General features: G+C 48.0%; 1 protein-coding gene across 1 annotated transcript in view; it reads left to right on the forward strand.

Annotated features, from left to right (window-relative positions):
• The first annotated feature begins 364 nt into the window (after nucleotides 1-364).
• The window catches only part of Hip1r (huntingtin interacting protein 1 related), a 34636-nt gene continuing 17659 nt past the window's right edge, over nucleotides 365-17341 (forward strand). Inside the window, exon 1 of the mRNA XM_045132347.1 lies at nucleotides 365-485. Within this exon, the coding sequence (XP_044988282.1) occupies nucleotides 393-485 (93 nt within the window). The 5' untranslated portion in view covers nucleotides 365-392. The remainder of the gene's footprint in view (nucleotides 486-17341) is intronic.

The following is a 17341-nucleotide window of genomic DNA, read 5'->3' on the forward strand; positions in this document are numbered from 1 at the left end:
TCGTTCTGGGCAAATTAGGGGCCAGGAGACTCGCCGGGGCGTCCGAGGCGTGAAGGGGCGGGGCCAGGGAGGGGCGGGGCGCGAGGGAGGGGCGGGGCGTGCGTGCCGAGGGTCGGGGGCCCGCGGTCAGGGGGCGGGGCGCGCAGGAGGGGGCTCGGCCGCTCGGGGGCGGGGCGTGTGCAGGGGGCGGGGCGGCCCTGGAGGGAGCGTGCGGGCCGCGGTGGGACTGCCCGACCGGCCGGCCGACCGACTGACTGACAGACGGCGGGCGGACGGGCGGGGCGCCGGCTCCTCCCCGCGCGGTGCGGCGGCCTCACGGTGCCTAGTCTGGGGCCGGGCGCTGACGCCTCAGTCGCGGGGAGGCGGGCCGGGGCGCGGGCGGCGGCGGCAGGATGAACAGCATCAAGAACGTGCCGGCGCGGGTGCTGAGCCGCAGGCCCGGCCACAGCCTGGAGGCCGAGCGCGAGCAGTTCGACAAGACTCAGGTGAGCGCGGGCGGCGGGCCCGGGTCCCTCGCGAGCGCCCCGCGGGGCCTGGCAGGCGGCGGGCGGACGGCCCGGCCTGTGCCCGCCGAGCTGGGCGGCGGCGCAGGTGAACCGGAAGCCGCGCCGCGCTGAGCCGCCGGGGCGCTCGGAGGTCGGGGGGATGGGGGCATGGCGCCCAGCGCCCGCGAGCGGAGGGGCGACCCGGAGGCCGGGAGCGGGGTGGGGAGATACCACCCGGCGTCCCGGGTTCGAGGTGGCCGACCCCCAGGTGCGTCCGGCCGGCCGCCTCTCCCCAGCTCCCGCCACCTCCTCAGTGTCCCCACCTTGGGGAAGTCGTGCATTTCCTCCAGGGAAACTCCTGGCTTCCTCTTCTCCCGAGCCATTTCCACGGCCGCACGGTATCTGATTATCTGCTGGGTGAAAAGTTTCACGTATGTCGCCAGACTTGTTTTGCCCGCGCGGGGGCCCCCATAAATAGGCTGTCACCCCCTCGTTAAACACCGGCGCCTGGCAGACTGGAACTTGCCAGGCTGCTTCCTGCGCTCCCACGCGCGCTCCTCTCCCCGGCCGGGGCCCACCCTGGGAAGGTGGCTTGGAATGACCGAATAAATAGTGGCGAGGCTGTGCGGCGGTTGCATGGGCTTGGCGCTGACGGACTCACGTCGCAGGTATTGCGCGGTGTGTGGTTTTCTCTTCGTTTCTTTTGCTTCTGTTTCTTGAGACTGGGTTTCATTTAGTGGAGGCTGACCTTGAACCCCCCACCCTCTTGCCTTCATCCACCTCGCAAATGCTAGGATTACAGGCATCCGACACCACGCCGGCTTCTTCCTTTTTATTTTACAAGTTCTGTTATGTCTGGAAGATGAGAAGGAGGGGGCACTACTTGTTTATTTGGCAAACTAAGTCAATCAGGAGTGGAATGACTGAAAAATTTTACGTTAGCAATAAAGGATCCTAGAAGGACTCCTCCCGCCGTCTGAAGCAGGTTGGTGACATTTGCATTTGTGGGTGCTGTGAGCAAGTTCCTTCCCTCCCGTCCCAGCAGAGAGCAGTGACTTCTGTGGTTGTTTGCAAAACAAGTTAGCACATGTACTCTACATGAACTTTCTCTTTGAAATAAGAGAAAACAATGGGAAAGCTAACCTTTGTGCTTCTGACTGACAACCAAAGTGATAATAAAACCTCAGGATGTGACATCTCCTTGCATGCCAGATGCTAGTACAAACCTGGCTGCAAATGATTAATTTCTCCATGTGATCAGTGCCATTCTCTGTCGGTCCCAGCCTGGATAGCCAGTCATAAAAACAAGCGTAGCATTTGAGGTAGTCATTAATACATAATTAATTGTGCTAGTAAACTTGCAGGCCATAGGGAGAAACCCACTCAGTTGGCACAGACACTCTATATGTTGTCAAGAACTTTATATTCATTCACTAGTTTTTGGATTTTTCCCCCCCTCCAGATGGAGAGAAAAAGCCCTGATGGCTGAACAGAGGATATGGGGAAGGAGATGAGACTTAAAAGACCAAGTTCATTGATCTTACTCTTAAATGATTATGTCAAGGGTCAAGGCTAACCTTCCTGAATGTCTGAGAGTCAATCTCAGATACAATCTCTGACCACATGTTTTGGTGGTTGGTTTATAAATAAGAAGGTAGCTGCTATTTTGTCTTGTTTTGCTCATTTGAGGGACTGAAAGAGTTACCCACATTGAGCAACTTTGCAATGGGGAATCTCACAGGACTTATCCAGTCTAGGGCTCCTTTTTTGGCAAAGGTGGAGTTTGGGTTCAGTGTTTGGATATGTCGGTCTCCACAGTTACTATTGAGGGATACAAGAATGAGGTTTGTAAGTGGTTAATATTTAATTAGATTGTTCCCAGAAATATCTAGTGAGCTGCCAGCCAGGCTTCATGGAAGAAAGAGCCTGGAGAGCCCAGGTCGCTGCTTCTGTATCTCCTTTAGGACAGAAAATAGCACATTCAGGCTTGAGACCCACTTGCCTTTGGAACACACTGCCTGCCTGGACTTCCATGGTGGTAGGCTGTGGAGCAGCACTTGGGCTTGCTTATGCTTTCAGTTCTCACCAGCCTGCCAGTGTCTGGTCTCTCATGCTCCTGGGTCAGGGGGAGGAGGAAAGCTTACATGTTTGCTTTCTGGACAGGGCACGCCTTGTTTTGCATAGGTCTCTGTAGTTACCTCTCAGGCTGAAAGCGGCAGTCATGCTTCCTTCTGGCCATGAGTACTTCAGGTGTGAGTGTGTGCTCCCAGTGGAGTGTCCTGAAAGTTAGTTTGTTCTTTCCCCATGATTTTAGTCCCTTTGATGATAAAAACCCCTTTATAAAATTTTACTGGCTGCTTCTTGTTGTGTTGTAAATATTGACTGCTAGAGAATCCAGTCCTCCTGTATTCTGAACCCAAGGATTCCCTTTACCTTTAAAAAGATGGTGTGGCAGGTAGACCTGATCTCCAGTCTGTGTCCCTGGACAGGCTCCTTGAGACTGCTGAGTCTGTTTCTTCTTCTGTAAAAACAGGGATAGTTCTTTATTTTTTTATTTGTTTGAGAGAGAGAAAAAGGCAGATGTGTAAATAGAGAGAATGGGTGCACCAGGGCCTCTAGCCACTGTAAACAAACCCCAGATGCATGTGACACCTTTTGCATTTGGCTTTACTTGGGTATTAGGGAATTGAACCTAGGTCCTTTTGCTTTGCTAGCAAGTGCCTTAACCACTAAGCCATCTCCCCAACCCTCTTTTTGTTTTTATTGTTTTTGGTGTTTTGAGGTAGAGTCTCGCTCTAGCCCAGGCTGACCTGAAATTCATTCAGTCTGTAGTCTCAGGCTGTTCTTGAACTCATAGAAATCCTCCTACCTTTGCCTTCTGAGTGCTGAGACTAAAGGTGTGCACCATCATACCCGGACAGGTTAATTTTTTTTTTTTTTTTTTTTTTTTTTGAGATAGGGTCTGGCTCTATCCCAGGCTGACTCACTCTAGCCCAAGCTGACCTGGAATCCATTATGTAGTCTCAGGTTGGCCTCAAACTCACCGTGATCCTCCTGCCTCTGCCTCCTGAATGCTGGGATTAAAGGTCTAAGCCATCATGCCCTGTTTCTTTTTAATTTTTTTGTTTTTTTGAACTAGGGTCTTGCTCTAGCCCAGGCTGACCTGGAATTCACTATGTAGTCTCAGGGTGTCCTTGAACTCAGCAGTCCTCCTACCTCTGCCTCCTGAGTGAACTTTTCTTTTTAAATTTCAAAACTTTTTATTTATTTATTTGAGAGAAAGAGGCAGAGAGAGAGGGAGATGGAGATAGAATGGGTGTGACATGGCTTTCAGTTGCTGCAAACAAACTCCAGAAGGATGCACCACCATGTGCATCTGGCTTTCATGGGTCCTGGGGAATCAAACCTGGGTCCTTTGACTTTTCAGGCAAGCACCTTAACTGCTAAGCCATCCCTCCAGCCTTTTTAATTTTTTTTTTTTTTAATTTTAGAGATAGAGAGACAGAAGGGGGGAGAGAAAGAATTGGTGTGTCAGAGCCTCAGCCACTGCAATTGCATGTCAGACAGTTGCGCCATCTAGTGGGCATGTGCAGCCTTACGCTTGCTTCACCTTTGTGCATCTGGCTTATGTCGAATCTGGAGAGTTGAACATGGGGCTCTCAGCTTCATAAACAAGCGCCTTAACCACTAAGCCATCTCTCCAGCTCCCCTGTTTCTTTTTAAATAATTTTTACAAATTTATTTGCACACAGAAGAAGAGAGACAGAGACAGAAAGGTAGGGCCTTCAGGCAGTGCAAATGAACTCTAGACACAAGCACCACTTTGCATTCTGGCTTTATATGGGTACTGGGGAATTGAACCTGGGTCATTAGGTTTTGCAGGCAAGCACCTTAACCACTGAGCCATCTCTCCTGCACAGTTCTGTTTTTTTTTTTTTTTTTTTTTTAAGGTATTAGAAATACTGTGAGGTAGGTTGAGTAATAGCCCTGCAAAGATGTCCATCCACGTCCTTATTCCTGGCACTGGTGCGTTGTTTTCCTGGGAAGGAGAACTCAGATTGCAGATGACATCAAGTTGTTCATCAGCTGACTTTGAGATGGGAATGCTATCAAGGGTCACAGGAGGACCCTATATAATTATAAGAGTCTCTAATGTGGATGAGGAAAGTAGGAGAGGAGGTCACAATGATGTAAGGCTAGACTCTACTCTACTAGCTGTGGGTGCTTTTGAAGATGAAAGGAGACAGTAGCCAGGGAATATGGGCAGCCTGGACAGCTGGAAGAAAGAAAGGCAACAGATTCTCCCCTAGAGTCTCCTGAAAGAAACATGGCCCTGCTGATACTTGTTTTAAGATTCGTAAGACTCACCCTAGGGGCTGAGGATGTACCACAGTTGGTAGAGTGCTTACCTAGCATTTAAGAAGTCTGGGGTTTGGTCACCAGCACCACATAAAATCCAGGCATGGTGTCACAGGCCTGAATGCCAATACTCAGGAGGTAGAGGCAAGAGGTTCAGAAGTTCAAAGTCATTGTTAGGTACATAGAAAATTCTGTGCTGGCCTGGGCTGCATAAGGGTTCATTCCTTTAATCTCAGCACTGAGGTACTAGGATCTCCTTGAGTTCAAGGCCAGCTTGGGCTACCGTGAGACCCTTCCTCAAAACAATAACAAACCCATTCCAGACTTCTGATTTCCAGTTTTTTTTTTGAGAGGAAGAGGAAGAAGCAGATAAAGAAAGAGAATGGGCACGCCAGGGCCTCCAGTTGCTGCAAACGAACTCTGATGTGTGCATCTGGCTTATGTGGGTACTGGGCAATCAAACCTGGGTCCTTTGGCTTTCAGGCAAGTACCTTAATTTAATCACTAAGCCATCTCTCCAGCCCAATCTGTGGGGGTTTTAGCCACTAAGATTAAAGTAGTTTGTTTTAGCAGTCATGGGAAATGGATACATACTACATGTAAAACATGTGCAGTGCCTTGAACATACTAAGGGCCCAGCAAGTAGTTGGCTGGCCTTTCTTTACCACCCCCAAGTTTAAAATATGAGACTGATCCCAGATCCCCACAGAAGAGGAAATCATCTTTGAAGCATATCACAACCTCACAGATGAGAGTCCCCAACATGCTGATGTGTTTTCCTTCTTGTGGGTCCATTTGCTTCTCTCAGCCAGACACCCCCATAGCATCTGGAGACAGAAGGATGACCTTTAATCACAGTGCAGGGTTACTGACCACTGGTCAGTGAGCCAGGCCTGGGAGAGCATAGACTGCAGAGGTGACTCATCCAGGGATACCCTTGGAGAAAGGGCATGCTGAAGGAGTGGCAGGGGGAAACAGTACATAGGTCTAGTTTTCTTTATTAGAGAGAAAGATAGATAGAGTGAATGGGTGCATCAAAGCTTTCAGCCGCTGCAAACCGAACTCCAGACGCATGTACCACCTTGTGCATCTGGCATACGTGGCTCATGGGAAAATCAAACCTGGGTCCTTTGGTTTTGCAGGAAAGCACTTTAATCTCTAAGCCATTTCTCCAGCCCTAGTTTTCTCTTTTTTTCTTTTTCTTTCTTGGTTTTTTGAGGTAGGGTCTCTCTCTAGCCCAGGCTGACCTGGAATTCACCTGGAATTTTCAGGGTGGCCTCAAACTCACAGCGATCAGCCTACCTCTGCCTCCCAAGTGCTAGGATTAAAGGCATGTGCCACCACGCCTAGCTAATGTTCTTTCTTCTTCTTCTTTTTTTTTTTTGTTTTTCTTTCTTCTTTTAAATCCATATATCTATATTTTTATTTGAGAGAGAGAGTGAGTATGGGCATTCCAGAGCCTTCTGCCACTGCAAATGAACTGCAGACACATGTACTACTTTGTGTGTCTGACTTTGTGGGTTCTGAGGAGTAGAACTAGGTATGTCAAGCTTTACAGACAAGCTCCTTTAACCACTGAGCCATCTCTTAGTTTTCTAGGTCAGTGACACATTCCCCTTGGCAGCTCTGAAGGGTCAAAAATCTTGTAAAGACTAACATTTATTGTCATATCAGGACTTCCAGGCCCAACTACACAATGCAGTAGTACTGCCCACTAGAAACAGAATCAGAACCAGAAGTATAATTTTGGATTGTCTGGTGGCCTCTTGAAAAAACAAACATACAGGTAACATTAATTTTCTTTGTATCTTTGACGTAACCCAGTGTATCCTGAATATAATCCTCTCAACACATAAGAGTAGGAGGATTATGAATGGGATGTTTTATTTATTTATTGGTTTTTAGAGGTAGAGTCTTGCTCCTACCCAGGCTGACCTGGAATTCACCATGTAGTCTCAGGTGGCCTCAAACTCACAGTGATCTTCCTACTTACATCTCTCAAATCCTCAGATTAAAGACATGTGCCACCAGGCCAGCATGAATGGAATATTTTCATTTTGCTTCTGCACTGAGGCTCTAAAATCTAGCTCTAGCATGTCTTTGGCATTCTCAGCTCAAGTTTGGACTAAGCCTTGGGAGTGTTCCTAGATACTATAGGTGTTAGAAGCACCTGGGCCTCTAGGATGGCAGATGGGAGTGATTTGGCTGGTGCAGAGCCCCAGCTGGTGGTCTTTCACCTTTCCTTGGCCAGGTGGTTCTTAGAACCTAATTACTACAGGCAGACCACAGCGTCTGGAACCTACCTTGAGTTTTTCTGTCTTGAAAGCAGTTCCCAAGTTTGGGGATTCTTTTAGATCCCACACTATGTTCTGGACATGTAGCTCAATGACAAAGCACTTGTCCAGCATGTGAGAGGGCTTAGTGTGATTCCAGCCACTTCTGAAAAGGAGGAAAAAAAGGGGGAGTAGGGAGATGGTTCAGCCATTGTGGCACTTGCTTGCAAAGCCTGATGACTTGGGTTCAGTTCCCCAGGACCCATGTAAAGCCAGATGCACAAAGTGGTGCATGCATCTGGAGTTCATTTGCAGTGGCAAGAGACCCTAGTGTACCCATCCTCTCTCTTTCCACCTCCCCTTGCAAATGAAGACATACTGTAACATCACTAAATGATTGCAGGTTCAAAATATTTACAATAATAGTAATAAAAAAGTTTCTCAGCCCCAAAGCTAGAGAAGATCCCTAAACTACATCATGGATATCTGTCATGGGGCTGACTATGGTCTTGAGGGCTGGATCAGGTCTCTCTTCTCCCTACTATGTAACTACCAGCAGGCATGTGCCTGGGTCACAGCTGTTGGCCAAGTGAATGAATAAGAAGGGGACAAGCCAAGGCCTCTGTCTAAAAAGGGAGAGAGGCTCAGTGCACCTAGAAGGTCACCCTCAAGGACTTACAAACTACCACCCCATTGCCACCAGGCAGCATGGGGCCTGATTATCAGGCTGTCAGAGTCCCTTAGTCCCTGCTCCTAAGCAGAGTCATTCTAAGTCCATTTTGTTACCCAAGTTGGGCTGCCTGTCTTTGACTTTCTTCCTGTCTTTGCATGGACCCCCAAGAAACACTGTCTTAACAAGACAAGGTAAGGTTATTGACTCCTTCTCTGTTGGTCTGGCCCTGAAGCTTCAGAATTTGCAAGGAGAGGGTAGAAGTCAGAACAAATCAAAGGAGTCAAAGAGGAACTCAAAGAGGAAATCAAAGGAATCAAAGAAGACGCAGGACACCAATTTCATGAAATAAAGAAGGCAATACAAGACATAAATAAGGAAATAGAAATAATAAAGAAAAACCAGTCAGAATTACTAGCAATGAAGAACACAGTTAATGAAATAAAAAACTCTATAGAAAAATCTCACTAGTAGAATGGATGAAGGAGAGGACAGAATATCTAAGCTAGAAGACCAGGTGGCAGATCTAATACAGGCCAACAAAGAGAAAGACAAACTTATAGAAAAGTTTGAGTGGGAATTTCAAGATATTCGGGACACTATGAAAGGATCAAATATAAGAATTCAGGGCATAGTAGAAGGAGAAGAACTCACTCCAAAGGCATAGTAGGCGTCTTCAACAAAATCATAGAGGAAAACTTCCCCCAAATTGGGAAAGAGGTGCCAATGCAGATACAGGAAGCCATTAGAACCCCAGCCAGACAAAGCCTGGAAAGAACCTCTCCTCACCATATTATAATCAAACTACCAAACACACAAACCAAAGAAAAAATATTGAAAGCAGTTAGAGAGAAAAATCAAGTTACCTACAAAGGCAAGCCCATCAGGATTACAGCAGATTATTCAACACAAACTTTAAAAGCCAGAAGGGTTTGGAGTGATGTATTCCAAGTTCTGAAAGATAACAACTGTCAACCAAGGTTACTTTATCCTGCAAAGCTATCCATTCAAATAGAGAAATAAGGACATTCCATGACAAAAGCAGGTTAAAGGAGTATTTGAAAACAAAACCAGCTCTACAGAAAATACTTGATAGAATCCTTCATGCTGAATAAAAGGGAAAGCACACATATAAGGAACCTGGAAGAAACACGCAATACTCAAATACTAGTTAACACAAGAGAGCAAAGGTAGAACCGGAACCACACACACAAAAAAATGGCAAATATAAATACACACCTTTCAATAATACCTCTTAATATCAACGGCCTCAATGCCCCAACCAAAAGACATAGGTTTGCAGACTGGGTTAAAAAGCAGGATCCTACAATTTGTTGTCTCCAAGAAACGCACCTTTCTACAAAGGATGGACATTATCTTAGGGTGAAAGGTTGGAAAAAGGTGTTTCAAGCAAATGGGCCTAGGAAATAAGCAGGGGTTGCTATCCTAATATCTGACAAGGTAGACTTCAGTCCAATGTTAGTCAAAAAAGATAAGGAAGGTCACTTTATATTGATTAAGGGTACACTCCAACAGGAGGACATTACAATCCTAAACATATATGCACCTAACATGGGGGCTCCCAAATTCATCAAACACTATTAGAACTAAGGTCACAGATAACACCAAACACAGTGGTGGTGGGTGACTTTAACACCCCACTCTCATCAATTGACAGGTCATCCTGAGAAAAAATAAACAGAGAGGCATCTGGACTAAATGAGGTCATAGAAGGAATGGACCTAACAGATATATACAGGACATTTCATCCAAATGCTGCAGAGGGTAGAAGTCACTTTGTGCTCCTTTGGGGAGGAGGGAGTGCCAGCTATGGCATGTGTCATGGGAGAGCAGGTAAGATCCCGGGTCAGGCTTGTTACTTCATTGTCTTCTACCTCAGTTTCCTTATTTACAGAATGGCAGGAATAAGAGGACTCTGCCTTGGGGTGGCTAGGAGGATTTACACAGGTGTAGTAAAGGCTGTGTTAGCTATCAGATTGCTTGCAGCAAAGCAAACAGGACCAAGTTGTTGGGGCTGAGGAGATGGCTCAGTGGATAAAGCACTCATCACTTAAGCCAAAATCCTGAGTTTGATTCCCCAGGTCCCACATAAAAAGCTGGTAGCTGTAGGAGGCTTCTATAATCACAGCATGTTGACTGCAAGATGGGAAGAAGGTAGGGACAGGAGAATTTCCTGGAAGCTTGCGGTGAGTACAGAAAAGAACAATAGAGCTAGAATCCAGAGAGATTCGGACCTCCACGTCATGGCACATAATGCTCCCCGCTTGCAATAAAAAAAAAAAAGCATTTAAAAGACAGTGTCTTTGGCTGGAGAGATGGCTTAGCAGTTAAGGCGCTTGCCTGCAAAGCCAAAGGACCTCAGTTTGATTCCGCAGGACCCATGTAAGCCAGATGCACAAGGGGGTGTATGTGTCGGGAGTTTGTTTGCAATGGCTGGAAGCCCTGGCGTGCCCATTCTCTCACTGTCTCCCTCCTTCCCCACTCCCCCCTGCCTTTTTCCCTTTCTCAAGTAAATAAAAATTAAAAAAAATACAGGGTCTCTGTTGGTAGGTACCTTGTGCCCTGAGTGTAGCCAGCTATAAGAGAGGACTTTGTAGTAGGGCTGCTGGGGAGGGGAGTGGAGCAAAGCTGGAGGGTGGGAAGAGCTGTCCCAGAGCTGGCCAGCCTTCTGCTGATGTGATCTAAGAGAGGTACTCTAGGGAGTACAGGGCAAAAGCATCCTGTGGCTCCCTACAGAACTAACCCCCTTCTGAACAGGGAAGAGAGGCCTCTCCCTGACCTGGCCTTGTGGCTACCATCCAGCCACTGCTGCTGCACCAGGCACTTGTGAATGAAACCCAGCTGGCTACTTGATCCCAGTAGCTCCAGTGGAAACGCTGTGGCATGCATGGTAGGCCTGCTTGGCAAGAGACAGGGAAACCCATCCAGCTAACCTGAGACACCTGGCCACCCTGAAGCTATCCTGCCAGCCAGACTGTACCTTTCACCCTTGCCTTTCCCTTTTCTCTTCTCTGTTCAAGCCTTTCTGTGTTCCCCTGGCTTAATGGCATGAGGTACTGTGTCCCTTGATCCGTCATACACAGTGGCTAACCTGTAGAGCTGGAAGAAAGGGGCAGATATGAGGCTGGACATGTGTTTCCATCCAGGTCCAGCAGCTGTTCAGACATGCTTTGTTCATACACCCTGAAAACCTCGGGTGTAGACCATGTGTCCAGCCCAGAACCACACAAGGAGTGCCTCAGTGAAGGCAGCCTCAGGGGCTGGCAATCCTCAGAGCCCACAGTCGCCTCTTGTTGACTATTCTTTTGCAGGCCTGGATGGCTCCCAGCACCATGCTAGGGCTGAGTGAGCCCATGGAGAAAACATGAGTCCAGGTGGACTGGTTTTTTTATCTAGCTAAAGTAAACACAAGCCTCAAACTGCAATAGGTTCATCTGTCTGGGAGTGACTAAATTCCTTGGCTTGTGGGACACACAGGTCTGTGATGACATCACCAGCATCTTGGGAACAAAACTGCCTGGCTGTCTCCCTGTCCATCCGGGAGCTTGCACGGTGGAGGTGTGACTCAGGGCCAAGTCTTTCTGCTCCTGTGTTTTGCCCACAAAGCCTGGAGCAGAGGTGGAAGTGGGCTGGGCTGTGCATTTGTCAACAGCATGCAGAGGATGACGGATTCTTTCCCCAGGCTGTTATGCTAGCCTTTGGAGGTGTGGACTGTCATAGATCAGCACTGGAGTTTCCTGAATTGTGGAATGACAGCAAGGCCAAGATCAACAGGACTGGAGACTGGAGTGAAGAGAAATGTCATTGAATAGGCCAGGACCATTGCTCACTGACTTCCTGTCTGCTGAAGTGATCTGGCCTTGGCCTGTTCACTGCTTAGCATGTGGTGTCATCCTAGCATCCTCGGCTACAGAAATCCTGTGTTTTCTGTCATCAATGGCCTTTGAGGTAGCAGAAGCATTTGAATGAGAGCACTCTGTCCTTTAAGCAAGTCTTTGGAAATTCAGAGCAAAATAACTCACCGCTGTGCCAACATCCCTGGGCTTGGGCCCTTTGAAGAACATGTCTGTCTCTGCCAAGTGTTGCTATTGGCTTCATGATAACAGCACAAGGAGGCTTAAGATGATTCATTTCAGGATTGATTTTAAAAATAGAAATTGCTTTATAGTTACCTTAATACTTAATTGTAGTGGTTAAATTAGTACCCAGAGAAAACCACTGCCTTGAAGTTACCCGTGAAGCTGCCCATGCCAGAACGAGCTCTTGTGAGTTCAAGTGCTCCTGCATTTGTCCAGTGGAGATCTATTGACTGCCCTAGCGATGCCCCACAGAAGAAGACACTGTCATGTCCACAAGAGGATAGGCCCAGGTCCCAAGATGATTTTAGAATTTGTGGGTGTTCAGTACCTTGTGTATTTGCATAGAACTTACACACTCCCACATACTTTAAATCATAATGCTATACGTGATAAAATGTAAATTTTGTGTACATAGTTTGCTGCTTAGGGAACAACAAGAAAAAAGCCTGAGTGAGTTTGTGTAATCCAGACTCATCTTTTCTTCCCCTTTTAAAAATTTTTTAAAATTTTTATTTTTATTTTTTTTGAGTTGGGGTTTCACTGTAGTCCAGGCTGACCTGGAATTTACTATGTAGTCTCAGGGTGACCTGAACTCACGGTGATCCTCCTACCTCTGCCTCCTGAGTATTGGGATTAAAGACATGTGCCACCATGCCTGGCATTTTTTTTTTTTAATTTTGATTTATGGTTTCCATTTTTTCTCCACTAATTTTCTTTTTGGTTTTTCAAGGTAGGGTCTCACTCAGGCCCAGGCTGACTTGGAATTTGCTATGTTGTCTCAGGGTGGCCTTGAATTCATGGCAATCCTCCCACCTCTGCCTACCAAGTGCTGGGATTAAAGTCATGCACCACCACACCTGGCTCCATTTTTGTTTTTTTAATAAATTTCTGTCTTTTTAATATACTTTTATTTATTTGAGAGAGAGAAAGGCAGAGGGAGAGAATGGGTGTGCCAGAGCCTCTAACCACTGCAAATGGACTCCAGATGCATGTGCTACCTTGTACATCTGGATTTATGTGGGTCCTGGGGAATCAAACCTGGATCCTTTGGCTTTGCAGGCAAACACCTTAACTGCTAAGCCATTTCTCCAGCCTCTAGATGTCCTGTTTGAAGCTGAACATGCAGTAGTCACATTCTCTGCATTTTTCCATCTCTGCAACTTTGCATTAACCCACTGCCCATTGTAGTATTTTGTTTTTTAAAATACTATATTTAATTTTATTTATTTGAGAGAGAAAGAGGCAGAAAGGGAGAGAATGAGGACTCCAGGGCTCCCAGCCACTGCATATAAACTCCAGATGCATGTGTACTTTGTGCAATTGGCTTTATGTGGGGACTGGGGAATCAAACCTGGGTCTTTAGGCTTTGCAGGCAACCACCTCAGCCACTGAACCATCTTTCCAGCCTTTTTAAAGTTTTTTTTTTTTAAAGAGAGAATTGGTGTGCTAGGGCCTCAGCCACTGAGATTGAACTCCAGACATTTGTGCCACCTAGTGGCCTCACCTTTGTGCATCTGGCTTACATGGGATCTGGAGAGTTGAACATAAATCCTTGGGCTCATGCCCAAGCCATCTCTCCAGCCTCCACTTTTGTTGTTGTTGTTTTGTATTTTTCAAGGTAGGGTCTCATTCTAGCCCAGGCTGTCCTGGAATTTACTTTGTAACCTTAGGGTTACCTTGAATTGAAATTGAATCCTACCACTGCCTCCTGAGTGCTGGGATTAAAGGTGTGTGCCACCACACCTGACTTTTCATTTTTTGGGGGTAGCGTTTCACTCTAGCCCAGGCTGACCTGGAATTCTCTGTGTAATCTCAGGGTGGAACTCACAGTAATCCTCTTACTCTGCTCCAGAGTGCTGGGAATAAAGGTGCATGCCAACATACCCAGCTTTATTTTGTTTTTAAGGCTTCACATCTCACTTAGCCTAGGCTGACCTGGAACCCACTCTGTAATCTAGGCTGGCCTCATACTCAATAGTGAGTCTTTCACCTTGGTTCTCCCAAGTGCTGGGATAATAGTTATGAGCCACTATGCCTAGTATCACCCTGAATGTGTTTTTAAAAAATATTATTTATTTATTTATTTGACAGAGAAGGGGGGGGCAGGCAGAGAAAGAGAGAGAGAGAGAATGGGCATGTCAGGACCTCCAGCCACCTCAAACGAACTCCAGACACGTGTGCCCCCCTGTGCATCTGGCTAATGTGGGTCCTGGGGAATCGAACCTGGGTCCTTTAGATTTGCAGGCAAGTGCCGTAACTGTTAAGCCACCCCTCCAGCCCCACCCTGAATGTTTTGATGAGCAGTTGGTTGAATCTGGGTATGGAGTTTGTGAATATGGAGGAGCCTCCTTTGGGTTCATGGGATGAAAAGTGGTAAGCATATATGGTAAGTTAACAAGACTTTCAGATGACTAGTGCTCTGGATGAAATTCAACACTATATAAGATGTCTACCTTATAACTGGAGTAGTTGCTTTAGGCAGACCTCCAAGAGGGTTACTGAGGCTCAGAGCTGTGACTGGAGTATGCTAGAATGCACACTGGCCACTGAGAAACAGAAGGCAGGTGTCAGGAGTGCAGAGTCACAGTGAGGTGTTTGATAGGAGCTGTTTATTTTCTTATTGTGGCTTGCAGTGCTAGAGATAAACTCAAGGACTGGTGCATGCAAGATGAGAGCTTGGTAGGTACTGAGCTTTGTGTATGTATACTTTCTAGAAGACCCTAGGGTTTTCTTGTTCCTGCATCATAGCTGGGGAAGTTTGTAAAGCAAGGTCTCCTGGTGGGTCGGGGCACCCACAAGAAGCTCGGGGGTGCTGTGGCTGGAGCAGAGGAAGTGTTTCTAGTTGTGTGAGTTCCTGGAATGTCTCAAGTCCACATTCTGTGCTGAACCCTGGACCTGACTCCTCACCTTGCATTGTGGGTTTCAAGAGTGGCATTGCTGACATTGAGGGCATTACTAGAAGAACCACTGCCCCCTCACTGTCTCAACTTGTGGCTCCTCCCTTGATGGGGTGGCTACAACTGTTTGGTTTCCCCTTTGTTGAGCCTCAGGTGCTGCTGTTGTCTGCATGAGGCTCTGCAGAGAATTTGGCGCCACTGAGTGGAGCCCTCACTTGTTGCCCAGCCTTACCCACAGCATTTGCATCCCAGTCTACTCCTAACTGCTTGGGGCATGTCACCTACCTCATGCAATCTCCTCCCCTGAAATGGGACCTTCTAGGATACTGCTGCAGGGACCCTGTAAGTTGTGAGATAGGGCTGAGCACTGTTGGCAGCTCTGGGCCATTTGGAGGCCAGTGGGCTCCACCTGACTTGGCCCTGGGATCTGTCCTCAGTCTTGACCCCCAGACTGTTTTAGTCACTGAGACTTTTTTCTGAAACAGAAGAATGGGGTTGTTCTGGTGGCAAGGCCAAGTGTGTTCCGAGGATTCCGGTTCCCCTGGGCTGGTGTAAGGCCTTCTCAGAGGCCTCATGTAGTCACAGGATGGAAACTGCAGTGGGGGACCCAGCAGGGAGGTGAAGGCCAGCCCAGCATCAGAGCATTCCCGAGGAAGAGGACCTCCTGGCTCTGCTGCACTGTCCTCTAGCCCAACCCAGCCCATCAAATATCTGTGGGTTGATTTTGTAGTTAGGCCAGGTCCCTGGTTCCTATTGAGAACATGGGCATACTTCCTCATAATACCTCCCCTGGAGAGAACCAGGGAGGCTGCCTAGCCAGGTGCCTAGGTGTGAGTCATGCCAGCCTCTAGTGAATAAGAGACAGCAGGTAGAGGCTGCGCTCCTCTGGAGTGCTATTTCCCCATCAGATTTGCAGCCGAGAACTGTCTTTTGTCTTGATGATCTTTGGCAAGTGGCTGACCTCTTTAAGGCCCAGTCTCCTCATCTGCCCACTTCTACAGTTCTTCCTGAAGACTGGATTAGTTAGAAACCCTGGTAGAGAGCTTAACACATGCTTGGACTCAGCAAAATGATTCAACCAGTAGGATATTGGGAGCAGCTACTGTCCCTGTGGTACATGATATATTTTGCAAGTTTGGCAGTGCTGGCCATACTATCTCATGGGTGTGCAGAGTTTACCTTTCCCTTGCTCTGTAAGGCATCCCTGCATGTCCAACCTCTGTCCCTTGAAGTCAGTCCCTCCTGTTACTGGCACTGGGTGTAGATTCATATGCTCTGAGAAGGAGGCCCTTAGAGGAGACTGGGGGCGTGGGTGTGGACTTGCTGGTCTGTGAGACATGACCCACTCACCTGCCTACACTCTGTCCATCCTTTGCTGCTTGCAGCACCCTTCCTCAGGCCCTGTAACAGCTTCTAGGCATCTCTCAGTTGCCATGGAATCCTGCCCTGCTTCCTCCAGAGCTGCTCACTGGCTGGCCAAGAGGTCCTTTCCTGCCTAGTGCAGTGGTGGGGAGAGTGCCCTATTACAGGATCACCAAGCCACTCAGTTGTATGGAAGCTGCTCTTCTTGGATGCTTGAGGCCCCTTCTCCCTAGGAGTCAGACAGAACTCAGGGATTGATAAGCACAGGATAACCCCTGTCCCCCCACTGTGGTCACCATTGGCCCTATGATTTTTCTTCCTCTAGTGCTGAGTTTTCTATCCTTATCTTGGGGTTGTGTTTCTCTCCATTGTGGTGACCCCATGAGCCATGAGGAATTGTCTTTGTTACTAAAGATGCTGAGACTATTCTGGACACAGAGGCTATACCAAATGAAAGGAAGGATATTCTCAGGGTAGAGAAAAACTACAGGTGGGCTTGGGCTTTCCTCTAGCTCCTGCTTCATCCTGCAGTTTCCCACCTGCTGGGTGGGTGTGAGGATGACATGCTGACACCTTGGGTCCCAGAAGTCCAAGTGTCACTGAAATCAGACCATGTCAGACATCTTAGCTCTCACCTCTGCCACTTACTCAGACAAGATCCACAGCCCGTGCCTGAAGAAAGTCTATGTGGGGGGTGGGGACAAGGGAGATGGGCGGGTATCACCACAGCCTGCCTGCTACTGCCTGGGAGGAACAGCAAGGGCCCAGAGTGCCCACAGACTCCCACTGTGTGAGCACTGGGGCTCCTTGTGTGGCATCGGCCACACCACACATCTGCCCACCCTGCATACAACGGGCCTGTGTTCCCGGGAGCCAGCCAGCGCCTGCACAGGAGGGCCTGCTGACACCATTCTGTCTTCTGCAGCTAGCGTGGGGATGGGCGGCATCAAGGCTCGCCAGACAGACTTGCTCTGCGTCCTGGTGGGACTTTTCTTCCTGCAGGCTTCTTACCTATTAGCTCCTGTACACTTTGTATGTGCTGGGCACTGTAGAAGATAGAGGACAGCAGTGTGCATATAGGCAGGACTGCTGCCTGCATGATGCCGACAGCTCATGGAGAGATGGATGATAAAGAGAAGGCTTAGCAGTCAAGGCATTTGCCTGCAAAGCCAAAGGACTCACGTTTGATTCCCCA

The sequence above is a fragment of the Jaculus jaculus genome, chromosome 13, assembly GCF_020740685.1.
Source record: "Jaculus jaculus isolate mJacJac1 chromosome 13, mJacJac1.mat.Y.cur, whole genome shotgun sequence".
Taxonomy (NCBI): domain Eukaryota; kingdom Metazoa; phylum Chordata; class Mammalia; order Rodentia; family Dipodidae; genus Jaculus; species Jaculus jaculus.